The 27,218-nt window shown below is 48.3% G+C and overlaps 1 protein-coding gene across 1 annotated transcript; it reads right to left on the bottom strand.

Moving 5' to 3' along the window:
* Nucleotides 1-1,046: 1,046 nt before the first annotated feature.
* WHAMM (WASP homolog associated with actin, golgi membranes and microtubules) lies at nucleotides 1,047-25,586 on the bottom strand. The gene is made up of 10 exons (XM_053365114.1): nucleotides 25,005-25,586; nucleotides 17,422-17,595; nucleotides 15,109-15,259; nucleotides 11,614-11,783; nucleotides 9,892-10,057; nucleotides 8,862-9,049; nucleotides 7,735-7,821; nucleotides 6,068-6,163; nucleotides 4,532-4,994; nucleotides 1,047-1,836 (listed from the first exon to the last, which is right to left on the bottom strand). The coding sequence occupies exons 1-10, from the start codon at nucleotides 25,584-25,586 to the stop codon at nucleotides 1,538-1,540; spliced, it is 2,376 nt and encodes a 791-aa protein (XP_053221089.1). The 3' UTR covers nucleotides 1,047-1,537.
* Nucleotides 25,587-27,218: the final 1,632 nt, after the last annotated feature.

Genomic DNA, 27,218 nt, shown 5'->3' with positions numbered 1-27,218 from the left:
TGTCTGGAATCCTAGGCAGATGCTACCAGTCAGTGTAGACAATACGGAGTCAGAGGGGCCAATGGCTTGATTCTGAATAGAATCATGGAATTGTACAGTTGGAAGGGACCCACGAGGGTCATCTAGTCCAACCCCCTGCAATGCAGGAATCTTTTGCCCAACCTGGGGCTAGAACCTACAACCCTGTGATTTAAAGCGTCTCCTGCTCTACCAACTGAGCTATCCCGGGAGTGTATAAGGCAGCATGCACGGTTCCAATAAAACGCACCAAACTGATGGGTACTTCTCTCCTAGTTAACTGATGATGGCACTATTAAAAAGGAACCGTTGCATAAAACTTCACAAACATTAGCAGCGTTTTGTCCAAGTTAAAGGTAAAGGTACCCCTGCCCGTACGGGCCAGTCTTGACAGACTCTGGGGTTGTGCGCCCATCTCACTTAAGAGGCCAGGGGCCAGCGCTGTCCGGAGACACTTCCGGGTCACGTGGCCAGCGTGACAAAGCTGCATCTGGCGAGCCAGCGCGGCACACGGAAACGCCGTTTACCTTCCCGCCAGTAAGTGGTCCTTATTTATCTACTTGCACCTGGGGGTGCTTTCGAACTGCTAGGTTGGCAGGCGCTGGGACCAAGCAACGGGAGCGCACCCCGCCGCGGGGATTCGAACCGCTGACCTTTCGATCGGCAAGCCCTAGGCGCTGAGGCTTTTACCCACAGCGCCACCCGCGTCCCGTGTCCAAGTTAGGTTCTACTAAATACTGCATGGAATACCCTTTTTAGCAAACAATGGTGACACCCACATAGAATATTGGTTTGAGTATTAAGTCAAAGAAACCGTTGTGATTTTCACACACAAAAAATAATTATTCTACACTATCAGAATTTCAACGGGAGCCCTCATCGGCTCCCCACAAATGCAGCCAATCCTCACAGTCTGTCTACTTCACTGCTGCAAACCTGATTATTATTGTTCTGAGAATTGGATTGTCTAACTGGATGGTTTCTGGCAAACGTACAGAAATGGTTTTGATAATTTCAGTACAACAACAAAAAAAATGACTTGGGAACAAAAACAAGGGGGCAGCTTTTCTTTAAAAACAAACAAACACACAGTTCTGAAGCGTTATTTTTGGTAGGCAAATCACTGGAAACACAGAGTCCTCTGTTTCCTAAGAAGAGGCCAATACATTTCCTTTAAAATGTGCAAAATTCCATAAAAGCATAATGTCCCATGTCAGTAAACTGGTTGACCTGAATAGAGTCAAACATGTGATTTTTCAAACTTCCTAAATCCAGGGGGTGTGGGACACACTGGCACATTTCTACATGAACTTATCTGGCCCAGAACTCCAGTGTGCTTGCAAGGGATTCTGGGACAAGTTCCAGGGCGTTAATGCAGGACCCAGGCCAGAGCAGGTGGACCTCATTGCTGCACTGCGTGAACTGAGCGTGTTCGCCAGTAGTTACCTTCTTCTCTAAGGGGAACCCTCAGTAACTTTCCGAAGGAAACCCCAGAACGCAGTTTGAAAGCCCGCGCCCGTTAACTATTCCATTCGCCGCTGTTGTGGTCGTTTTCGTCGTCTTCCGAATCGGCAGACACTTTCTTGATCCTTTGCATGGCTGCCTTTATGCTCCTCTCCAGTTCGCTGCTGGAGTGCCCTTTCTCCGTGTCCAGCTTGGGCTCCTGCGTCACTTTCCTCAGCTTAACCCCCTGCCGTATGGCTGCGAGGATACTGTCGTTGAGGGAGGAGGTGGATGATGGCGCCTGGCGGGGCGGTTCCACTTTGCGGAGAAGGATTTCGCCACGCTTCAGCGATGCCAAAACCTCGTCCATGGATCCTGTGGCAGGAGGGAAAACAAAATTAAGACCCTCAATCGCAGTTCAACAGATCACTCTCATTCCCAGGCTGAGAGGGAAATAAATAATAATAAATAATAAATAATAATAATAATAATAATAATAATAATAATAATAATAATAATTTATTATTTATACCCCACCCATCTGGCTAGGCTTCCCCAGCCACTCTGGGCAGCTTCCAACAGAATACAGTGGTACCTTGGGTTACAGATGCTTCAGGTTACAGACGCTTCAGGTTACAGACTCCACTCAGCCAGAAATAGTACCTTGGGTTAAGAACTTTGCTTCAGGATGAGAACAGAAATTGTGTGGCAGCAGCAGGAGGCCTTATTAGCTAAAGTGGTGCTTCAGGTTAAGAAGTTTCAGGTTAAGAAGTTTCAGGTTAAGAACAGACCTCTGGAACGAATTAAGTACTTAACCCAAGGTACCACTGTATTAAAATACCGTAATACATCGAACATTAAAAGCTTCCCTAAACAGGGGTGCCTTCAGATGTCTTCTAAAAGTCTGGTAGTTGTTCTCTTTGACATCTGGTGGGAGGGCATTCCACAGGGCAGGCGCCACTACCAAGAAGGCCCTCTGCCGGGTTCCCTGTAACTTGACTTCTCACAATGAGGGAACTGCCCGAAGGCCCTCGGCGCTGGACCTCAGTGTCCGGGTAGAACGATGGGGATGGAGACGCTCCTTCTGATATACTGGACCGAGGCTGTTTAGGCTTTAAAGGTCAGCACCAACAGGGAACCAGGCAGAGGGCCTTCTCGGTAGTGGCGCCCTCCCTGTGGAACGCCCTCCCACCAGATGTCAAAGAGAACAACAACTACCAGACTTTTAGAAGACATCTGAAGGCAGCCCTTTTTAGGGAAGCTTTTAATGTTTGATGTATTAAAGTATTTTAATATTTTTTTGGAAGCCGCCCAGAGTGGCTGGGGAAGCCCAGCTAGATGGACGGGGTATCTATCTATCTATCTATCTATCTATCTATCTATCTATCTATCTATCTATCTATCTATAAATATAATAAGAATAATAATAATAATTAACCCAGAGATGCATTTTAAATAAAAGCACATATTCTACTCATGTAAAAACACGCTGATTCCCGGACCGTCCGCGGGTCAGATTTAGAAGGCAATTGGGCCAGATCCGGCCCCTGGGCCTTAGTTTGCCTACCCATGATTTAATGGATCTTCTCCAAGTAGGACCAGCACTGGAGACAAACCGGTGTTACATGCAAACTGGGTATACTGCCACCACCCGACTCCCTGCCCCCTGGAAACTGAACCTGGAATCTTCCTTGTACAAAGCAGGCAACCTCCCACTGGACCTATGGCTCCATCTCCAAAAGGAGAAGCCCCCCACACAGTTCCTTTTCTGCAGGCTTCTGTTCCCATGCGCCCCCCCTACACACCACAAAGCTACCCTTAAGATCTAAGCTTTTCACGTTTAATTAAAAACCACCACAACCAAGCAAGAGAGGTAGAAAAATCATTCACAAAAACAAGAGGGGGGTGGGGGGAGTTAACTTAGCAATAACTATCGACACGTTTAAAAAGCACATCGTTTTAGAGCTCATTTGTTAAGCTGCCATATGTGCCACCTATAAATTTAGCTGCGGACTACATGCTTCTTCCATCTGATTACAACTCACATGTTTAAGGACCGGTCCCTGCGCTATGCCAGGAGGGAGTGGGGGGGAAGAGTTACTTTTAAATTTCACGGTGGCAGTGAAGTTTCTAAATGTGGAAATGTCTGTTGCTGGATAAACAAGGCAAGGAGAGCCCCTCTGGGTCAGAACAAAAGCCTATATCAGGGGTCAGCAAACTTTTTCAGCAGCAGGCCGGTCCACGGTCCCTCAGAACTTGTGGGGGGGCCGGACTATATTTTGGGAGGGGGGGAATGAACGAATTCCTATGCCCCACAAATAACCCAGAGATACATTATTTTAAATAAAAGCACACATTCTACTCATGTAAAAACATGCAGATTCCCGGACCATCCACGGGCCGTATTTAGAAGGTGATTGGCCTGGATTCAGCCCCTGGGCCTTAGTTTGACTAGGTAAAGGTAAAGGGACCCCTGACCATTAGGTCCAGTCGTGGCCAACTCTGGGGTTCGGCGCTCATCTCGCTTTATTGGCCGAGGGAGCCAGCGTACAGCTTCCGGGTCATGTGGTCAGCATGACTAAGCTGCTTCTGGTGAACCAGAGCAGCACATGGAAATGCCGTTTACCTTCCTGCCGGAGCAGTACCTATTTAGCTACTTGCACTTCATGCTTTCGAACTGCTAGGTTGGCAGGAGCAGGGACCGAGCAACGGGAGCTCACCCCGTTGTGGGGATTCGAACCACCGACCTTCTGATCGGCAAGTCCTAGGCTCTGTGGTTTAACCCACAGCACCACCCGCGTCCCATGGCCTATATAATTCAGCATCCTCCTTCCACAGGGGCCAACCAGAAGCCTGCAGGAAGCCAACCAGGATTGCTCCAGTCTGCAATATTAAGAAATGCCTTCCTGGATCAGATCAAAGGTCCCGCAATTAGCCAGGAACATTTGTGAGCCAGAGGCCGCTCTGGGAAGCTACAAAGCTTGGCATCCCTGCTGGGTCAGCCTGCATGATGGTGCGATGCAGCACACATCAGCAATGCACAGAAAAAGGAAACAACAGCCTCTCCTACCTGCATAATCGTTTGCCGTGCGCCTGGACGTCCCGTCTGCCTTCTCCGGAGAGCCACTTCTCCCAGGAGGGTCTTTGCACAAGAGGGGCAGAGGCTTCTCGCCGATTTGCGCTCCTGTCCTTAAGCAAAGAGGCTGGTGGTTTGATGGTGGGGGAAGCGGCGGCAGGGGCGGGGGAGGCGGCGGGGGAGGCAACAGTGGCGGCCCCCCGTTGCTCTTCCCTTGCTGCTCAGGGCCGGGTGGCGGAGAGGCAAAAATCTGGACAGGGATATCCTTCAAGGGCTTCTGCCGCAGCGCTTTGAAGCCTTTGGCTTGTGCCGGCCGGGAGGTCTTGGCCGAGGGCATCTTGCTTGTCGAGGGCATCTGTGGGGCACCGGCCGGAGTCCGACGGGAGGTGCCCTGGGGCTGCTTGGCGTTCAACGGCTGCGACCGGGAAGTCTTCAGCACAAACTGCGCTGGGCATTTCTGCAAGGGGAACGACGACAGAGCTGTCACGTTTCAGAAAGGTGCAATTCAACTGCCGGAGAGCAACGATGGGGGAAAGAGAGCCAGTGGGTGGTTGGAGGGTCAAACTAGGACCTGGGAAACCAGGGGTTACTGTATTTTTTGCTCTATAAGACGCACCTAGTTTTAGCGAAGGAGAACAAAAAATTTCTCTCTGTTTCTCCTCCCACTTTGCTGAAGGGGCGCTGTGCAGAGAGGGAAAGCTGCACAGCACCTCTCCAGCGAAGCGAAAACAGCAAGAGGGATCAGTGCGCACCGATCCCTCTTGCTCCCCTGGCTTCGGCAAAAGCTGCGCAGCCTGCACTCACTCCATAAGACGCACACACATTTCCCCTTACTTTTTAGGAGGGGAAAAGTGTGTCCTATAGAGCGAAAAACATATCCCAACTCAGGCATGATCCTTAACCGGCTGGCTTTGGGACGGTTGCCAGCCTTTAGGCCACAGGGTTGTTTGTAGACACATCCAGTCCAACCCTCTGCAATGCAGGAATCTTTTGCCCAACATGGGGCTCGAACCCTCGGCCTTGAGATTAAGAGTCTCCTGCTCTACCGACTGAAGTTGTTTTGAGATTAAAATGGGTAGGGGGAGAGCCACGCCCTGGAGGAAAGGCAGGCTATAAATACAATAAACATATCATTTCCATCAGTGCACTTCAATGCGCTTTCCTTTGCTACTTCGGAAGGAAGATATTATGATTATAACTGCGGTCGTGATTTCTTACCCAGCCTTCGTCACTGCGTCCAAGGTGAGTTATTGAGCCATTTAAAAATACAGTATCAAAATCACTTCAAAGCAAAAGGGTGGGATCCTACACCACATAAGCCTGCCTATGCTTAAACGACAACAGCAACCCACGCCAAACCAATTTATTATAACAATTTCTAAAACAGAAGTTGTCTTCGTTGTTTCCTGCTGCCGCTGGCCAGTTGCAGGGGAACGAGGAAAGAAACTCAACACATTCGATTTGTCTTTTCTCCAGAAGGAAGATTTCCCAGTGGCAGGAAGATCGCTGGGAGTTCGAATTGAGACTCACCTCTTTGAACGTCTTGAGCCTCTCTAGGGTTTTCTCTCGCTCCTGCTTTATCCACGCTTTCTTCTTCTTCTCGTCCTCTTTCCTTTTGTCTCTTTTCTGCATTTGGACACCGGAAAAAAGTTAACACTCGCATACAGTGGTACCTCGGGTTAAGTACTTAATTCGTTCCGGAGGTCCGTTCTTAACCTGAAACTGTTCTTAACCTGAAGCACCACTGTAGCTAATGGGGCCTCCTGCTGCCGCCGCACCGCCAGAGCACGATTTCTGTTCTCATCCTGAAGCAAAGTTCTTAACCCGAGGTAATTATTTCTGGGTCAGCGGAGTCTGTAACCTGCAGCGTATGTAACCCGAGGTACCACTGTATAGAGATCTGCTACAATGACTGGGGTAAATATACAGAAGATGGTGCAGTAAAAAAAACCCCAAAAAGGTAAGGGACCCCTGGACGGTTGAGTCCAGTCAAAGGTGACTATGGGGTAGCAGAGCCCATCTCGCTTTCAGTCCGAGGGAGCCGGTACTTGTCCACAGACAGCTTTCTGGGTCATGTGGACAGCATGACTAAACCAATTCTGGCGCAACGGAATACCGTGACGGAAACCAGAGCACACAGCAACGCCGTTTAGCTTCCCGCCACAGTAGTACCTATTTATCTACTTGCACTGGTGTGCTTTCAAACTGCTAGGTTGGCAGGAGCTGGGGCAGAGCAATGGGAGCTCACCCCGTTGTGGGGATCTGAACCGCCGACCTTCCGACCAGCAAGCCCAAGAGGCTCAGTGGTTTAGACCACAGTGCCACCCACGTCCCTAGATGGTGCAGTAAAGTTATATGCACAGGGAATCCAAATCCTACAGCCCCCAAAAGTAGGATTCTGAGTCACAAATAGATGACGCAAGTTGAGGAAGTTCGCATCCATCTCATTTCCCCACCACCACCATTTAAAAACCATTTTGCATGCTTTATTCTGGTTTCGCAATCCTCAGGGCAGCAAGGGCAGAGGGATATGTACAGGACTCAGAATCATAGAGTTGGAAGGGACACCAAGGGTCATCTAGTCCAACCCCCAATAGCATCTCCCTGGTTTCTGAGTTACCAGCAAGCACCGCCTATTCCGCTTCCAAGTGTACCTTCCCAACCACAAGGCCTAGAAACCTGGTATAAAGGCAAGAGTTCCCAGGACACAGAATGTTACTTTCTTTCCCTGCGTTCCTGTGAATCGCTGCATGATGCAGCACTAACTACAGCTCAGCCGGAGTACCTTTGAAGTTGAACAGAATCCGTTCTGGAAGTTTGTTCCACTTCCAAAAAGTTCGGAAACCAAAGCGCGGCTTCTGATTGGCTGAAGGAAGCTCCTGCAGCCAATCAGAAGCCGCGGAACCCCATTGGACGTTTGGGTTCTGAAGAACGTTCGCAAACCGGAGCACGCACTTCCGGGTTTGCAGCGTTCGGGAGCCAAAATGATCGACTCCCAGGGTGTTCAGGATCCAGGGTACGACTGTAATTCCATAAAGGAGGAGCGAGGCGCCTCTGGCCCTCCAGATGTTGCTTGACTTCACATCTCACCATTGGCCATGGTGGCTAAGGCTTGGAACCCAATAACATTTGCTCACGGGGCCACACACTCCCCATCCCTGCCTTAGAGATTTCTCCCCCAGTTCCTTGCTACTCACAATCTGGATGCTGTGATGTTGCTGGAAATGCCGTGAGCTCTCTTGAGCCTGCTGGAGCCGGGCGTGGCGGCTCTCTTCACATTGATCCTAATGCAAAAGAAACCAAACAGAATAATAATAATAATAATAATAATAATAATAATAATAATAATAATTTTTATTTATATCCCGCCTTCCCCAGCCAAAGCTGGGCTCAGGGCGGCTAAAAACAATAAAATAATACAACATTCTAAAATCATTTCATTATAAAATTAATTCAAATCAAATTGATGGCAACCATTGGGCTAGAGTTCTGTGAAGATTGCCAAAGGAGGGAGTCAGGCTGTGCCCTGGCCAAAGGCCTGGTGGAACAGCTCTGTCTTGCAGGCCCTGCGGAAAGATGTCAAGTCCCGCAGGGCCCTAGTCTCTTGTGAAGCATGCTAGTCAGCTGTAAGTGCTGGCTGAGGTCCCCATTTTATTTTAAAATGCAACACGTGTGTGTGTGTGTATCATGTTTATTGGAACAAGTGTCTCCCCCCAATGTCGACAGTGCAGAATTCGGCGGGCAGGTTGCTCACCGGGACAAGACTGTTTGAGCATATTACACCGATCCTGGTCCAACTGCACTGCCTACCAATTACCCGGGCCCAATTCAAAGTGCTGCTTTTGATCTATAAAGCCTTAAACGGCTCAGGACCACAATACCTCAAGGATCGCCTCTTCCCATATGAACCTACCTGTACCCTGAGATCACCTTCTGAGGCCCTTCTTCGTGTGCCTCCTCCTTGAAAGTTGCAGAGGGTGGCAACACGAGAACGGGGCCTTCTCTGCAGTGGCTCCCCGTCTGTGGAATGCTCTTCCCAGGGAAGTTCACCTGGTGCCTTCATTAGACACCTTTAGGTGCTAGGCAAAAACATTCCTTTTTAACCAGGCCTTTGGTGGACTTGACATTCAGTGCCCTTTTAAAATGTGTTGGGGTTTTTTTGGGGGGTGGGATATTGGGTTGTTCTTCTTTTTATTTTATGTATGTTGTGTTTTTATACTGTGATTTTATCCTATGAAAAGCCCCGAGATCTGCGGGTATAAGGCGATATACCAATTTAATAAATAATAATAATAGGGCACCCGAACTTTTCTGGACCACTTGCCTTTTTGTTTCTGAGGTAAGCTCTCCTTGAGCAGATAATCCCACGCTTTGTCTCCAACTGCTGGGTCTTCTGCCTCAGTTGAGCGATTTCAGAGGAAGGCACACGGGTTTCTTCCAGGACTTGCTCAGTGGCTTCGAGCTCATCAGGGTTTTCACATGTGTCATAATAAACTACTTCATCCTGGATCTCTAAAGGAAGGAGACAATGTTTACTTATGTGAAATATGCAAATCTACCTATCTATCTATACCTATACAGTCGTACCTCGGAAGTCGAACGGAATCCATTCCGGATGTCCATTTGACTTCCGAAACCAAAGTGTGGCTTCCGATTGGCTGCAGGAAGCTCCTGCAGCCAATCAGAAGCTGCGAAGCTGCGTCGGATGTTCGGCTTCCAAAAGAACATTCAAAAACCAGATCAAAACTCCCAGGTTTTGATCGTTCGGGAGCCAAAACGTTCAAGAACTAGGCTGTTCGATTTCCAAGGTATGACTGTACACACACGTGTATTAAATAAGCTCATGAAAATAATATTTTTCAAGTTCCCCAAATTTCCAAAAGTTGGCTATCTGCTGCATCTCTGCATGATGCCCTGCTCTCTACACTTCCCTTCTTCCAACCTCCATAAGGGGCATAGGTAAACTCGTTCAAGCCAGCACCATGGCGTAATGACCACTTCTCAGAAAGGAGGCTGCCCGCTGTGTCTCTGTGTGACTAACTGTTCTGGCCTTGCCCCTGGAGTGGCGATGTAAAAACAACGCTTTACTGTGGAGGCTGACAACTTGGGAGGCCGGCGTGTAGAGTGGGAAAACTGACGAGTGTCAGAGGTGTCAGCCAATGGTCCATCATTCTGCTCCCCACACTAACCAACCAGATCCTTCTGGGAAGCCTCCAAGCAGGACACAAAACACAATATCCTTTCCCCTGTTGCTGCTCTCTGCCTAGAGGCTCCGAACTGCCGCCCCGGCTACTGCAGGAGAGCAGAGAAACAGCCGCCCAGCCCCTGGCAGGTGTGGCTCATTGCTTGCTTACCTTTCATCCGCCTCCTTAAAGTCTCCAACTGTGTAATAAGCAGCATTTCTTCATTCTTCAGGATCTCGAACTGCACCTCATACAGCTCCAGCTGAGTTTCATAATATTCTATTTCCAGCTCCTCGACTCGAGCCATGTCATTTTCTTGCTCGTGCAGGGCCTCCATCTGCAGGAAGCGTCATTAAGCCCACAAACTATTAGAAGCAAAACGACGTCACTCGGCCGTTTTCCCTCATCATGCTTCCCTCCCATCAAAGGGGCATTTTCCGTGTGTGTGTGTGTGTGTGTAAACACACACACACACAGTGGTACCTCGGGTTCAGAACTTTATTCGTTCCGGAGGTCCGTTCTTAACCTGAGGTACCACTTTAGCTAATGGGGCCTCCTGCTGCCACCGCACGATTTCTGTTCTCATCTTGAAGCAAAGTTCTTAACCTGAGGTAATATTTCTAGGTTAGCGGAGTCTGTAACCTGAAGCGTCTGTAACCCGAGGTATCACTGTATATGTGTGTGTGTTGTAGAACACGTAAGTAAAAATAAAACACACATTTCCAGGGCATCTGCAAACAATGAAATATACGAATAACCTGTACATATCCACTCTCTTTCCCTCCATAAATCTCTGCTTATCAATGGTGACTGGAACAGGTGACCCGATCTGCTGTCGTCCATGATGAAACAATGCAAACCTGTATCGAAACCATCCTTTTTGCCCTCTGCTTCCTTTAAGCTGTCTGTTCACTTCTCAGCTAAAGCCACTTGCCACAGATCAGGCGTAGGCAAACTCAGCCCTCTCGATGTTTTGGGACTACAACTCCCATCATCCCTAGCTAACATGACCAGTGGTCAGGGATCATGGGAGTTGTAGTCCCAAAACACCTGGAGGACCAAGTTTGCCTATGCCTGCCATAGGTTAGTAATAATAATAATAATAATAAATTATTATTTATGCCCTGCCCATCTGGCTGGGTTTCCTCAGCCACTCGGGGCAGCTCCCAACAGAATATTAAAAACACAATAAAACATCAAACATTAAAAGCTTCCCTAAACAGGACTGCCTTCAGATGCCTTCTAAAAGTCAGATAGTAGTTTATTTCCTTGACATCCGATGGGAGAGCATTCCACAGGGCAGGCGCCACTACTGAGACGGCCTTTTAGACTTCTGACTTTAAGAAGGCATCTGAATGCAGTCCTGTTTAGGGAAGCTTTTCATGTTTGATGTTTTATTGTGTTTTTAATTTTCTGTTGGGAGCTGCCCAGAGTGGCTGGGAAAACCCAGCCAGATGGGCAGGGTATAAATAATAATTTATTATTATTATTACTAGCCTATGTCAGGTATAGGCAAACTCGGCCCTCCCGATGTTTTGGGACTACAAGGAAATAAACAACTATCTGACCTCTACAAGACATCTGAAGGCAGCCCCGTTTAGGGAAGCTTTTAATATTTGATGGTATTTAAATATACTGCTGGAAGCTGCCCACAGTGGCTGGGGAAACCCAGCCAGATGGACAGGGTATAAATAATAATAATAATAATAATAATAATAATAATAATAATAATATTCTTATTATTGGGCTGAGGCTCTATGAGGTTTGTTTAGCCTCGTCAGATTGCAATTGCAGGAATGCATCTAAGCATTTAAAGGAGTTCACCCGTCTCAAGACTCCCGCATCTGGGAGGCTTCTCTAGCGAGACGAGAGAATGGGGGGCGATGCCCTTACCTGCTTCCGGATGTCCGCTCTCTTGTGGTTCAGGCACAGCTCTTTGGCCCTCATGTGCTGCAGAGTCTCCTTCGCCAACAGGTACTTCAAGTTTTCTAACCTGGGAGAAGCCGTGGCCCAGGCAGCTTGGCCAAAGCGCTTCCGGTCCTGCTCCATTTGCTTTTGCATCGCTGTCAAGAGGAGGGCCACAAAATAAAAGTCCGTGCTTTCAGCGTACATTTAGAGCGTGCCGCTTCCCCCCAAAGAATCCTGGGAACTGCAATTTACCTCACAGAGAGCTACAGTTCCTTGCACCCTTAACAGACTACAATTCCCAGGATTCTTAGGGTGTCGTGTGCTTTAGATGTTTATGCAGGCTATGAACAACTTCGAGCCTTTTCTCTGTCCCCCACACAAAGACGTAGGAACATATTAAAGCCAAGTGAAACTTTTTTCTATGACGTCATACAGCCAAGGGGTCTTGGGTTCGGATCCTACTCAATCCACTGAGTGGCCTTCAGCCAGGCCGCTTTCTCTCAAGCCCAAACAGCCATCATGGTATCCCCCAGTATAGGCTGGGCAACCTCACAGGGTTGTTGCAAGGATTAGTGACATGAGACAGACAAATCTACATGAAACCCTTTGAAATGCACTATTTCATACTAAGAACATTGACACTTAAAACCAATTGAGTCATTGAAGAAAAGAACTAAAAATCTTGCTTATAACTATCACCTGTTGTTGTTGTTGTTGTTGTTGTTATTACAGTGGTACTTCTGGTTACGTACTTAATTCATTCCGGAGGTCCGTTCTTAACCTGAAACTGTTCTTAACCTGAAGCACCACTTTAGCTAATGAGGCCTTCCGCTGCTGCCGCCACTGCACGATTTCTGTTCTCATCCTGAAGCAAAGTTCTTAACCTGAGGTACTATTTCAGGGTTAGCAGAGTCTGTAACCTGAAGCGTATGTAACCCGAGGTACCACTGTATTATTATTAATTTATTTACACCCTATCTTTTCCCCTTACGGGACTCAAGGCAACTTACAGATACAGTCAAAACCTCAGAACTCGAACAACTCCATTGCCAAACGTTTCAGCTCCTGAACGATGAAAACCCAAAGTGTGTGTTCCGGTTTTCAAACGTTTTTCGGAAGCCAAACACCCAACGTGGCTTCAGCTTGAGTGCAGGAAGCTCCTGCGGCCAATCGGAAGCTGCGCCTCGGAATTCAAGCGTTTGGGAAGTCGAACAGTCTTCCGGAACGGATTATGTTCGAGTTTCGAAGTTTGACTGCAAAAACAAGTATTGCTAAAACCATTTTTTTTAATTATCCAAAAAACACTAGCAGAATTAAAACTATATACAGTGGTACCTCCGGTTGCGGACGGGATCTGTTCCGGAGCTCTGGTTGGATCCCAAGGTTTCCGCAATCAGAGGGACTGCTTCTGCACATGCATGCACAGCGAAACCCAGAAAAATACTTCCAGGTTTGCCGCGTACGTATCCTGAAGGATCCGTAACCGGAGGTGAACATAAGTAGAGGTACCACTGTACATGTATGAAATCTGTTTAAAACATACAAATAATTTCAATAAAAATAGCATGGCACAAAGCTGCCAATTCCCTAAAGTCTGTTGGAACAAGAAGGTCTTCAAGGACAACCAAGAGGGAACCAGTCTAGTTTCTCCGGGAGGGGAGTTCCAGAGTCTGGGAGAAGCCACCGAGAAGGCCCTGAAGGTCACCCCCAGGGATGGCCTGAGATATTTTGATGGAATCTCCCACTCAGCACAGACCCTCCCTCTCTAATTAAGATGGGCCTCAATCTACTGGGAAACTCAAGATGGCCTGCCCAGGGGAACTCGTTGGAAGATTGCACCTCACTCATGGCTGAGAAAGAAAGTATCTTTTATCATATGTGGTGGCTGTGCAAGATAGTAAAAGCTTTCTGGGAAATGATTTACAATGAGTTGGAAAAAAACTGTCAAAAATAACCTTTGTTAAAAGGCCAGAAGCTTTTCTTTTAGGTAGAATGGGATAAGAGGTACCCAAAGATCAGGGAAAAAACTTTATGTACGCTACCACGGCTGCCCAAATGATGTACGCCCAAAGATGGAAAGAAGAAGCAGTTTCAACAAAAGAGGAGCGGCAACTAAAATTGATGGACTACGCAGAGATGGGGCAAAAGTTACTGGAAGAATATTAAGATGAGAGAGAGTTTTTTAAACAGAATAATAATAATAAATTTTTATTTATACCCCGCCCTTCCTGGTTCAGAAAACCGGGCTCAGGGCGGCTAACAACAAATTTAAAACACTTAATTGATGCAACAAAAACCAGCATAAAATACAGTATAAAACGTGAATAACAATAAATTTAGAATTCAAAAATCAATTTAGGGGGGAAATCCATCCAATAAACATTAGATGATCACCAGGGCTAGCTGGCTAAGTTAGTCCTATTTGGGCAAGTGAGGAGACCAGGGGAGAATTAGCTGTGGGATCCCAGAGCGGGTAATCTTCATAAAAAGGGGAGTCAAGGAAGGGGAATAAAAGATCAGGCTAAGATCAAATTGAAAGCCAGGCCCTGCAGAAGGAAGTTAAATCCTGCAGGGCCTTGGTCTCATGGGACAGAGCATTCCACCAGGTCAGAGCCATCACTGAGAAGGCCCTGGCCCTGGTGGAAGATAATCTGACTTCCTTAGGGCCTGGGACCTCTAAACTATGATTATTCATGCACCTTAAGGTCCTGTGCGGGGCATACCAGGAGAGGCAGTCCCGTAAATACGAGGGAACATTTGTTGAATATGTGAAGACAATTTGTCAACAATGGAAAAGATTAGCAGGGTTGACATAAACACGAGCGGTGAGAAATAACTTAAAGGAAGTAAAAAGGTTAGACTTGTAAATAGGTTTGAATTGGTTATGTAGTAAGAATACGGAATAAAATAAGAAACCACAGAGGGAGGGAAGTCACAGAAAATGCATGTGAAATTTGTTTAGACCCGTGATCCCCACGGGGGGGGGGGGAATTTGATTTCTAAGGGGGGCAATTCGAGGAGGAATTATTAACAGTGAATGGCCTCTTAGGCTTCTTCCATGTGAATAGCAGTTCACTTTTTGAATAATAAGAATTATGTGTCACGGGGGGGGGGGGGGGGGGCGGGGCAGCAGGATTTTAGAGATGCTACTGGTTTAGACTTACAGTGGTACCTCAGGTTAAGTACTTAATTCGTTCCAGAGGTCTGTTCTTAACCTGAAACTGTTCTTAACCTGAAGCACCACTTTAGCTAATGGGGCCTCCTGCTGCCGCCACGCCACCAGAGCACGATTTCTGTTCTTATCGTGAAGCAAAGTTCTTAACCTGAGGTAATATTTCTGGGTTAGCAGAGTCTGTAACCTGAAGCGTCTGTAACCTGAGGTACCACTGTAATTTTTATTGCTGAAACATTGTAAAACGCAAAAATGGAAAATAATTTTAAAAGAGAGGGAAGGTTGCCCCTGCCTGCCTCTCTGCTCACCTGCCAGGGCCATCACTGTCTCCTTGAAGTAACCAACCGTGATGTCTTGGATGGAGCAGACAGCTTCTTCAGCCTGATCTGTCCACTCCTCCGCCTCCTTCTTCAGGGCCTCAATCCTTTTAGGACCCAGCCTGTCAGCTTGCAAGGATTTCTGCAAAAAAAAAAAGGAGTACATTTTTAGCGCCTGAGTCAAAACGGGCATTCACAAGAGGGCAAAAGGTGTTCTGTCTATATCAGAGTTCCATTTCTGAGCTAGTAGAATCCTAGCTGCCGTTGTAGCATGCATGAATAACTTCTTCCACTCTTTTGGCAATTCCTGTCCTATAAAGGTAAAGGTAAAGGGACCCCTGACCATTAGGTCCAGTCGTGAACAACTCTGGGGTTGGGGCGCTCATCTCGCTTTACTGGCCGAGGGAGCCGGCATACAGCTTCCGGGTCATGTGGCCAGCATGACTAAACCGCTTCTGGCAAACCAGAGCAGCACACGGAAATGCCGTTTACCTTCCTACCAGAGCGGTACCTATTTATCTACTTGCACTTTGATGTGCTTTCAAACTGCTAGGTTGGCAGGAGCAGGGACCGAGCAATAGGAGCTCACCCTGTCGCGGGTATTCGAACCGTTGACCTCCTGATCAGCAAGTCCTAGGCTCTGTGGTTTAACCCACAGTGCCACCCAAGTCCCTCCTGTCCTATAATGCCTAACAAAAAAGCTTCTGGTTTTTTAATAAAAGTTATTTTAAACATCTTCTTCAGTTCGTTATATATCATTTCCCAATAGTTTTTTATTACTTTACAATTCCACCACACATGATAAAATGTACCTTCTTTCTCTTTACACTTCCAGAACTTATTGGAACTTATTCTACACATTTTTGTAAGTTTAACAGGAGTCATACACCATCGATACATCATTTTGATATAATTCTCTTTCAGAATCACGCAATCAGTAAATTTTAAATCGACTTTCCATAGTTTTTCCCAATCTCCCATTTGTATATTATGTCCCAAGTCCTGTGCCCATTTGATCATTACATATCTGACCTCTTCATCTTTAGTTTCCCATTCTAGCAATAAATTATACGTTTTCTTCAATATTTTGGTATTATAATCTATAATTTCTCTTTGAAATCTAGATAAGAGTATAAATTATAAAAAAATTATAAAATACGTTCTATTTACAAATAAAAAAATTAAATAGCTACCTTTCTACTGGTAGGATGGCTTTTGTTAGAGGGAGCAGAACCTCAGATCTGTATTAATTTGTATTGATTTTTACTTATTGGGGGGGCAGCTGCCCCCTTTCCCCCCTTGGAAAGGGGCCCATGAGTGGGAAAAGGTTGGGAAACATTGGGATAGATGCTGATAGCGCCAAGGTTGCAGGTTTGATCCCCATAATAGCAACACCCCATAATAGCAACACCCCATAATAGCAACACCCTAGAGGTCCCAGGCCCTAAGGAAGTCAGATTAACCTCAACCAGAGCCAGGGCCTTTTCAACATTGGCTCCGGCCTGCTGGAACGCTCTGCCTCATGAGACCAGGGCCCTGCAGTATCTGATTTCTTTCTGCAGGGCCTGTAAGACAGAGTTATTCTGCCTGGCCTTTGGCTTGGAATCAACTTGATCCCCTCCCCCTCTTTCCGTTTTCCTTCTGTGATGGAACTCCTATTTGGGGACTTCCCTGGCTTTTTTCTGGCCTACACAGGACAAGTCTGGATAGTTGGCCTTTGGTTTTCATCCCCAAAAAGTTTTTGATTTGAGTTTCTACTGAAATGAGGCTGCATTTTAATGTTGCATTTTAATCTTGTTTTTAAGTTGTATTTTAATCAACTGTTTTTATACCTGGTGTTAGCCGCCCTGAGCCCAGTCTTGGCTGGGGAGGGCGGGGTATAAATAAAAATTATTATTATTATTATTATTATTATTATTATTATTATTATTATTGACAGCTGCATATTCCTGCCTTGCAGGGGGCTGGACTAGATGATCCTCAAGGTCCCTTCCACCTCTATTATTCTAAGTTTGCCTGGTTTTTGTGCTGCTTTAGTTGCACTGCAGCACAAGAGCGCCGACTGCAATAATGCAGTAACATTAGGGAAGAGCCCTGCGAAACAACAAATAAAGCAAAATAATGCCTGGATGTTTCAAAATAAATCCATCACAATGTGCTATGGTTGTGCCAACGACACCTACAACACAAAACAGCAGTCTGGTGCCAACAGATCCCATCTTTCTGACTCCACGGGGAGAAAGCCATTCATCTCACAGGATCTTATTTTATAGAGACTTCGAAACACCGGGAAGAGAAACCTACCAGGATCTCCAGTCTGTATAAAGTTGCCAGCTCACGCATATCCCTAAACGGCTGCAGCAAATATTGATAGAATTCGGTTGCCACGGTAACCAGCTCCCAATAAGCATCATCTTCCTCCTTGTAGAGCTCCATCAAAGCGACCAGCTTGTCAGCATCTTTGTGCTGGTAGAGAACCTACGGAGGCAAGAAGACTCCAAAATTAGCAGTGGAATCGTTCCCTTTGCAAACAATTGAGCCATCCAGGGTAGTGTGGGTGGACAGCAGCCGTTTAAGAGTACTGCAAATTTACGTAGATGTGGGTCCTATGGAGGTGCGGCACAAACCTCGCAAGACAAACGCACCTGTTGTGTTTATATATTGTGATTTTATCCTGTGGACTGCCCTGAGAGCAGCAGGTATACGACCCTATACAAATTTAATTAATAATAATAATGCTGCACCTATCAGGGCACCTCCAGAACCTGCGGAACTGTCCGCCACAAGACATAGTCACAGCCGCTAGCTTAAATGGCTCTAAACAGGATTGGGGAATGTTGCTGAACTACAACTCCCTCCTGTCTTAGCAATCAGAGAATAAGGGAGTTGTAGTTCTGCAACATCAGTAGGGCCAAGGATTCCCCGCACTGGTTCTGCAACTAGGATTGGGCAAATGCGAACCCGCAACAAAGGTTCGAATTCCAGTCACTCCACTTCCTCTTTCAACTTTCTCCCCCGCACGCCACAACAGCCAGTGAGGGTTCTGCACCCCCTAAGCATGCTCAGTCCACCCTAGGGAGTTTTCAGGGGAGTCCTCCTTCTTTTAAGACCCCTCCCCCATCATTCTAAGAAATCAAACGCTGGACTGGGCTTGGTCTTGATCTAGCAAGTTTTTAATTGACAGTTTGTATCCATATGATTAGGGACGCGGGTGGCGCTGTGGGTTAAACCACAGAACCTAGGACTTGCCGATCAGAAGGTCGGCAGTTCGAATCCCCGTGACAGGGTGAGCTCCCGTTGCTCGGTCCCAGCTCCTGCCAACCTAGCAGTTCAAAAGCACGTCAAAGTGCAAGTAGATAAATAGGTACCGCTCCGGCAGGAAGGTAAATGGTGTTTGCGTGCGCTGCTCTGGTTCGCCAGAAGCAGCTTAGTCATGCTGGCCACATGACCCGGAAGCTGTACGCCGGCTTCCTCGGCCAATAAAGCGAGATGAGCGCCGCAACCCCAGAGTCGGTCATGACTGGACCTAATGGTCAGGGGTCCCTTTATCTTTATCCATATGATTTGCAACTACAGTGGTACCTCGGGTTACATACGCTCCAGGTTACATATGCTTCAGGTTACAGACTCCGCTAACCCAGAAATATTACCTCAGGTTAAGAACTTTGCTTCAGGATGAGAACAGAAACAGTGCTCTGGTGGCGCAGCGGCAGCAGGAGGCCCCATTAGCTAAAGTGATACTTCAGGTTAAGAATAGTTTCAGGTTAAGTACAGACCTCCGGAACGAATTAAGTACTTAACCTGAGGTACCACTGTACAATCATACCTCGGGTTACAGACGCTCCAGGTGCGCCGAAACCCAGAAGTACCAGAACGGGTTACTTCCGGGTTTCAGCGGTTGTGCATGTGCAGAAGCGCTAAATCGCGCTTTGCGCATGAGTGCGTAAATCACAACCTGTGCGTACGCAAACGCGGCGCTGCAGGTTGCAAACGTGCCTCCTCCATGGATCACGTTCGCAACCCAAGCGTCCACTGTACCAATACAGTCAAACCTTGGATCTCAAACGCCTTGGCTCCCGAACGATCAAAACCCGGAAGTGAGCGTTTCGGTTTTTGAACTATTTTTGGAAGCCGAACGTCCGCCTGGGCTTCCGGTTGGCTGCAGGAACTTCCTGCAGCCAATCAGAAGCTGCGCTTTGGTTTCCGAACTTTTTAGAAGTCGAACGGACTTCCGGAACGAATTCCGTTCGACTTCCAAGGTACAGGAGGAAAGTCAAGGTTGCAGAGCAATGGAAAATGCTTAAGCAATTCAAGTTAAGTGGGGGGGGGGAGAGTGTTGCTATTGGTAGCGGCGCAGCAATAAAACTGCTAGCACATTAGGAAAGGTAAGCAGCGCCCAGTATGGTTTCAAATTGGATGGGGGAGATCCCTACATTGTGGGGGGCTGGACTAGATGTCCCCGCAGGAGTCCCTTCCACCTCTACAATTCTATGAGCTACACCTCAGGGTGCTAATTGCTTTATATCACAGTAGAATGGAACACAGCAGCAGCTAAATCATTACATTCGGTGGTCCTAATAGATGTATAATGCTGACTATGTCATCAATGAAATAAGTTTAATTTTCTTACAAACAGGAAGCCACTCACGGGAATAAAGGCTGAACAGCAGGGTGGTAGATTGAACCTCATGGAAAACACACCAAAAGTGTTCCAGAATTCAAGAGCTCATCTCAGAATTCAAGACCCATGTGAGCCATTTCCCACACCCACAGAGGCGAGTCAAGAGCCGGGGAATTCGCCTTTCCCCCTTAGCACCTGACGACACTTCTCTGTTTTGAGTAATTGTGAATTGCTGATGACAAATCGCACTCTCTGCCAAGAGCAGCACCAGCCAAGCACACAAATCACAGAGTCCCATGTTTCTAGAGGACTGTGCCATTGTACAGCGAAGCCAGAGGTATGTCTAAATGCTCCTCCAAGTTTTAAAAATTACCGTATTTTTCGCTCTATAGGACGCACGCTTTCCCCTCCAAAAATTAAGGGGAAATGTGTGTGCGTCCTATGGAGCGAATGCAGGCTCCTTGGCTTCAGCAATAGCAACGCGAAGCCTCCGAAGTGCAGAGGGAGCGCTCCCTCCACGCTCCAGAGGCTTTGCGTTGCTTTCGCTGAAGCCTGGAGAGTGAGAGGGATCGGTGCGCACCGACCCCTCTCGCTCTCCAGGCTTCAGGTTCCTTTTACTGAAGCCGGGAGAGCAAGACTCTCCTGGCTTCTGCAGAGAGGGAGAGCTGCACAGCGCCCCTTCAGTGAAGCAGGAGGAGAAATGGAAGGGGCTATGTTTCTCCTGCTGCTTCGCTGAAGGGGCGCTGAGCAGAGAGGGGGAGATATTTTTTTCTTGTTCTCCCCCTCTAAAACAAGGTGCGTCCTATGGTCGGGTGCGTCCTATAGAGCGAAAAAGACAGTATTATCTCCGCACATAGCAAACTAGCTCCTCTGGGAGAAAGCGAGCTTACAAGGGTGTTCCTGACATGCTAGCGTTCCACAGGCAGGAAGATCCTGAGGCAACATGGCAGGAACTACAACTCCCAGCAGCCCCAGCAAGCAAGGCCAATGGCCAGGGATGATGGGAGTCGTCGTTCAGTAATTTCCAGAGGGCCAGCCCTCCCCTTGCAACTCTGAAGTCTCAGAGACCAGGTCACAGGATTCAGCTGAATGTGTACATTACCCCAGAACATGGTGGAAATGAGGCCTAGTCAGCAACAGGTTGAGAGGGTGGCTGACTTAGGCCTTACAGAAGGCAGAAAATTAAGATGCTGGACGGATGCATGCACACGAAAGCTCATACCAATAACTAACTTAGTTGGTCTCTAAGGTGCTACTGGAAGGAATTATTTTATTTTATTTATTTTGTTTCGGCCTTGTTACTGCCATTGTTTAGATGCAAGACCTTCTGCAGCCATCACCAGCTTCATTCACTAACTTACCTCGCAAGTTTGTTGGGAGGATAAACTGTTTTAATGTAGATCGTTTTCCTTTTTTAAAAAATAGAAAATACATTGAAAGCCTCCTAGGGAAACAGTACAGTCGTATCTTGGATTCCGAACGCCTTGGTACTTGGACGTTTTGGCTCCTTAACGCCGCAAACCCGAAAGTGAGTGTTCCGATTTGCACATGTTCTTTGGAACCCGAATGTCCGACGGGGCTTCCGATTGGCTGCAGGAGCCAATCAGAAGCCGTGCTTTGGTTTCCGAACATTTTGGAAGTCGAACGGACTTCCGGAACGGATTCCGTTCGATTTCCAAGGTATGACTGTATATATTTTCAAAAAGGGGAGGGGCAAGGAGATTGGAGGCGCAGATTGCAGCTACAACAAAGGCGGCATTTTTTCATCTCCGCCAAGCTAAGCAGTTGGCTCCTTACCTCTCTCGCCCTGACCTAGCCACTGTGATCCACGCGACGGTCACCTCCAGACTGGATTATTGTAACTCGCTCTACGTGGGGCTGCCCTTGAGACTGACCCAGAAACTCCAGCGGGTGCAGAACGCCGCTGCGAGACTCCTTACGGGGTCTTCGCTGCAAGATCACATTCACCCGGTGCTATACCAGCTGCACTGGCTCCCGGTGGGGTACAGGATCAGGTTTAAGGTGCTGGTTTTAACCTTTAAAGCCGTATACAGCCTAGGACCCTCATACCTACGGGACCGCCTCTCCTGGTATGTCCCACGGAGGAACTTACGGTCTTCAAACAAAAACATCTTGAAGGTCCCATAGAGAGGTTAGGCTGGTCTCAACCAGAGCCAGGGCTTTTTCGGCCGTGGCCCCGATCTGGTGGAACGCTCTGTCACAAGAGACTAGGGCCCTGCGGGACTTGACATCTTTCCGCAGGGCCTGCAAGACAGAGCTGTTCCACCAGGCCTTTGGTCAGGGCACAGCCTGACTCCCTCCTTTTGCAATCTTCACTTTATCCTAATGGTTGCCATCAATTTGAGTTGAATTAATTTTAATGAAATGATTTTAGAATGTTGTATTATATTACTGTTGTTAGCCGCCCTGAGCCCAGCTTTGGCTGGGGAGGGTGGGATATAAATAAATTATTATTAATTATTATTATTATTATTATTATTATTATTATTATTATTATTATTATTATTATCAGCACAGCCTCCTGGATCTGGCCAATGGATCTAGGGCTGATTCCTGTTCTCACAGCAGCCATCCAAATGCGTATGGGGAACCCTCAAGCAGAACCTGAGCACAAGAGCACACTCTCCTCCTGGAGGATTTCAGCAACTGGCATTCAGAAGAATCGCTGCCTCCCAACTGGGGAGGCAGAGCATAGAAAGTATTGGGTACATCACCCCCCCCCCCGCTTAGAGGATGGGTGGGATAAAAAAATATAAACACGTTTTAAAACCGGGGATCCTCTGCTTTATAGTGATCTGGAAACCCGGGACAGCTGTTATAAAAGAGAAACTCGCTCAGACTTCTGAGAAGGCATTTTTTGCAGGTCAAGGGGAATTTCCAGTTCGTTTAATGACTGCAATCAGATACCCTACCCGGTGCAACACTGCCTGCTCCTATAAACACAGGCCTCTCCCCTACACTTAAGCCTAAATATGCAGAAGACTTGTGAGGATTTTGACAGCTGATTTGTAATCCAAACAGCGTCTTCACCCAACACACAGCTGGTGGGCCAGGGGGGTGCTTGGATTTTGGAGAGTTGCACGCAGCACCTTGTAATAGACAGCACAAGGAAGGCTTTAATTAAGGGTTAAGAACGTAATTCATTCTGGAGGTCCGTTCTTAACCTGAAACTGTTCTTAACCTGAAGCACCACTTTAACTAATGGGGCCGCTGTGCCGCCAGAGCACGATTTCTGTTCTCATCCTGAAGCAAAGTTCTTAACCCAAGGTACTATTTCTGGGTTTGCGGAATCTGTAACCTGAAGCATCTGTAACCTGAAGCGTCTGTAACCCAAGGTACCGCTGTATTTAGCTAAGCGTCAACCTTCACAAAATCTGTGGCTCCTTGGCCTCGGGTTCCCATGGCGCTTTGAAAACTGGGGTGGAATTAAACGGCTCCAGCTCACTGCTGTGTGTCCATTGCATAGAGCTCAAAAATGCAGGGCACTCTTCCTTATGCCAAATCAGCCCATTAACCTCAATAGTGTCGACACTGACTGGCAGCGACCCTCCAGGGTTCCAGGCAAGAATGAGTGTTAGAAACTCAGATATCAAATGGCTCCTTAAACCAAGGTTGCAGTCGCCAATGTATGGAATGTCTAGTTGCCATTTGGGGGCAAGGCGACTCTAAACTCTTATTTTTCGAACAATGGACTGACTTTGCGCAGCCGGTAAGTGGTCTACAAATGTAAGAAATGAAGACACACACATATCAGAGCAGCCTTGCCCGATCTAACGTTCCCAGGCGTTGTTGCAACTACAGTTCCCACCCACTGCGCCGTGCTGTGTGGGGCTGATGGGAGTAGTGGTCCAACATGTGGGGAACCCGAAACTTGCAAAAGCCTGGATTATTTGCTTATTTCTTGCATTTATATCCACACCTTTTCCTGCAAGAAACTCAAGGGGGCGTATACAGATGATCTGATCTCCCCTGCCACAACAGCCCTGCGAGGTAGGTGAGGCCCCGAGGCAGGTGGCTTGGAGAAAGGCCCCCCCTCCGAACGAGCTTCGTAGCCAAGTGGGGTACAGTGGTACCTTGGGTTAAGAACTTAATTCGCTAGACTGGTGACTGGCAGCAGCCGCCGAGACCACATAACACCGGTCCTGAAAGACCTACATTGGCTCCCAGTACGTTTCTGAGCACAATTCAAAGTGTTGGTGCTGACCTTTAAAGCCCGAAACAGCCTCGGCCCAGTATATCTGAAGGAGCGTCTCCACCCCCATCGTTCTGCCCGGACACTGAGGTCCAGCTCCGAGGGCCTTCTGGCGGTTCCCTCGCTGCGAGAAGCCAAGTTACAGGAAACCAGGCAGAGGGCCTTCTCAATGGTGGCGCCCGCACTGTGGAATGCCCTCCCACCAGATGTCAAAGAGAACAATTACCAGACTTTTAGAAGACATCTGAAGGCAGCCCTGATTAGGGAACCTGATTAGGTATTTTAATACAGTGGTACTTCGGGTTAAGTACTTAATTCGCTCCGGAGGTCCTTTCTTAACCTGAAACTGTTCTTAACCTGAGGTACCACTTTAGCTGCAAGGGACGCGGGTGACGCTGTGGGTTAAACCACTGAGCTTAGGGCTTGCCGATCAGAAGGTCAGCGGTTCGAATCCCTGCGACGGGGTGAGCTCCCGTTGTTCAGTCCCTGCTCCTGCCAACCTAGCAGTTCGAAAGCACCTCAAAGTGCAAGTAGATAAACAGGTACCGCTCCAGCGGGAAGGTAAACGACGTTTCCGTGCGCTGCTCTAGTTCGCCAGAAGCGGCTTAGTCATGCTGGCCACATGATCCAGAAGCTGTACGCCGGCTCCCTCGGCCAATAAAGCGAGATGAGCGCCGCAACCCCAGAGTTGACCATGACTGGACCTAATGGTTAGGGGGTCCTTACCACTTTAGCTAATGGGGCCTCCTGCTGCCGCGCGATTTCTGTTCTCATCCTGTAGCAAAATTCTTAACCTAAGGTACTATTTCTGGGTTAGCAGAGTCTGTAACCTGAAGCGTCTGTAACCCAAGGTACCACTGCATTTGAACCTGGATTCCCCCAGGTCCTCGTCCGACGCGCTAACCACTGCGCCGCACTGCCTCTCCTTAGGGAATCTGAACCCACTCCTTCCCCGTCCCTCAGGGGTTTACCTGCCAGCGCCCCCCAGGCCCCCTTCCTTTCCCCCCCCCCGGCGCCCCCACCACCACCACGCCCCCCGACGGCGCCCCGTACCCTCCGCAAGGCCTCCTTGGCGCCGCTGAGCCGCCCCTTGAGCGCCTTCCTGCGGAACTCCTGCAAGTTCTCGAAGTACTCGTCCTCCTCGTCCTGGTCGTGGGCGAAGAGCGAGTCGAGCAGCGCCTTGCGGCCGCACGCCTCCAAGGCCCAGCCCAGGTACCTCTCCAGGCGGCGGCACAGCGCCTCCAGCTCGGCCTCGGCCAGCACCGGGCAGCCGGGGAAGAGCAGCGCCCACAGGCCGCTCTGGCCGGACAGCGCCGCGGGCAGCGCGGGCAGGCAGGGCTCCAGCTGCGGGGCCAAGGCCGACAGCTGGCGGTGGACGCCCTGCAGGGCCTGCGGGGAGAAGAGGCCGGCCCAGCTCATCTGCTGCGGGCCGCCAACGCCGCCGCCTCCGGCCTCGGCCGCCTGCTCCTGCAAGGTCCGGTTGTGGCAGGTCACCGCGAACTTGCTCTCGATGCCATTCCAGGCCACCAGGAAGCGCAGCTTCTGCGGCGGCTCGGGCTGCCCGAAGGCGTCCTCCTTGATGGCCACCCAGCCGTCCAGGCTGTCCGGCTGCGGCTGCTCCTCTGCTTCGTCCATGGGCTTTCCAAAGTTCTAGAACCCCGATAAACTTTCTTTCCCCCCTCCTTTTAGTGAAAGTAGCAAAGCGGCCCGGGAGGACTTGTTGTGGCTCTTTCTGTGACGTCGAGAGCGGCGTCCCCGCTTCTGGTTGGCTGGTTGGCTCTCAAGTGGGAGGAGACTGAGCGTCTTCCCCCACCCCTTTTTTTTTGGTCCCAGGAAGTGGACTTAATAAAAGCAAACACGCTCCTTTAAAAAGAAGGGAGGGACTTTTTTTGCACCGTGGGAAGTGGGCTCCCCTCCTAATCTGGACGTTGTAAGCATCCGTTGCCCGCGCTAGAAGCAGCCGCCAAGGGTCCAGAGGTGGCTCAAGGGTCACCCGCCCTTCCGCTTTTCCCGCGCCAGAGAGGTTTTTGTTTCGTTCTGCCGCTTTCCCCGGAAAACACGCCGTTTCGGGAAAACACACTGTTTACCTCTGAATCGACGTTGGGGATTATCCGCACACAGAGATTCCCAGGCACGTCTGCACTTTAAAGCTCCATGTCTGAACGCTCTTTTTGTTCTGCGCCAAAACCCGCTCTTTGCCACTGAATCCAAATAATAATAAATAATAATAATATTTTTTTATTTATACCCCGCCCTTCCCGGTTCAGAAAACCGGGCTCAGGGCGGCTAACAACAAATTTAAAACACTTAATCGATGCAACAAAAACCAGCATAAAATACAGTATAAAATGTGAATAACAATAAATTCAGAATTCAAAAATCAATTTAGGGGGGAAATCCATCCAATAAACATTAGATGATGCATCTCGACTTTAAAGCTTTCCAATTCAAGAAAACTCAGGGGGAAAGAAAAACATGTCTGGCGTGTGCTTAGAAATCACGCGACAAACGGAAGTGTGGAGATCCCCTCATTTCCAGGAGGAGGCAGGGGTAAAGATCCGCAGGAGTTTGGGAAAAAGCCGGAATGTTTTGCTTCGGGTCTTGAAATATACTCAGAGTTGAGAGTAGATTTCATGCTCTTTATTCAGCTCATAGTGGTGAGGAGGAATGAAAGTTTCCCCAAAGTATCTGCTTTATACACATTATTTACACAATGGGCTGCACGTGATTGGCTAATTCCAGAATTCTTCTGTAGGCCAATCAGGTTGTGGATTCACTTCCATCTGGAGCTGGATTGGGTGGCTCCTGCAGACCAATCATACTGCTGCATTGTTCTAGGACCAATCAGACTGCTGCATTCTGAATCCTATTGTTCTAGGACCAATCAGACTGAGGCATTTTGGATCCTATTCAACTCAGTACATAACAGGTCTCTTTTCAAGCGCCCCAGATTTGTCCGGGTTCCTGCTGTACCACCGGGGGTTGCTGGGGACTGCAGCACTGGAGAGAGTGCCTGCTCTGATCGAGACCTGCACTAGGAACTCTGAGGTCGTTTGAACTGTGGGATCTACAAATTGTTTTGGTTCTCCTTTTGTTGAGTGCAGCCTCAAGGCAGCTGAATATGCTGTACACAGCAGTTGCTACACATGGTGACCTGAGCAAATATGTTGATCCAACCACAACACACATACACACTGCAACACAGTTGTAAGAGAAGGGGGGAGGCACAAATCAAAACAGCCTGTGGTTCTGAGCCTACATTATCTA

The sequence above is a fragment of the Podarcis raffonei genome, chromosome 14, assembly GCF_027172205.1.
Source record: "Podarcis raffonei isolate rPodRaf1 chromosome 14, rPodRaf1.pri, whole genome shotgun sequence".
NCBI lineage: Eukaryota > Metazoa > Chordata > Lepidosauria > Squamata > Lacertidae > Podarcis > Podarcis raffonei.
The sequence above is the reverse complement of the archived record's forward strand: the minus strand, read 5'-3'. Positions and strand labels throughout refer to the sequence as shown.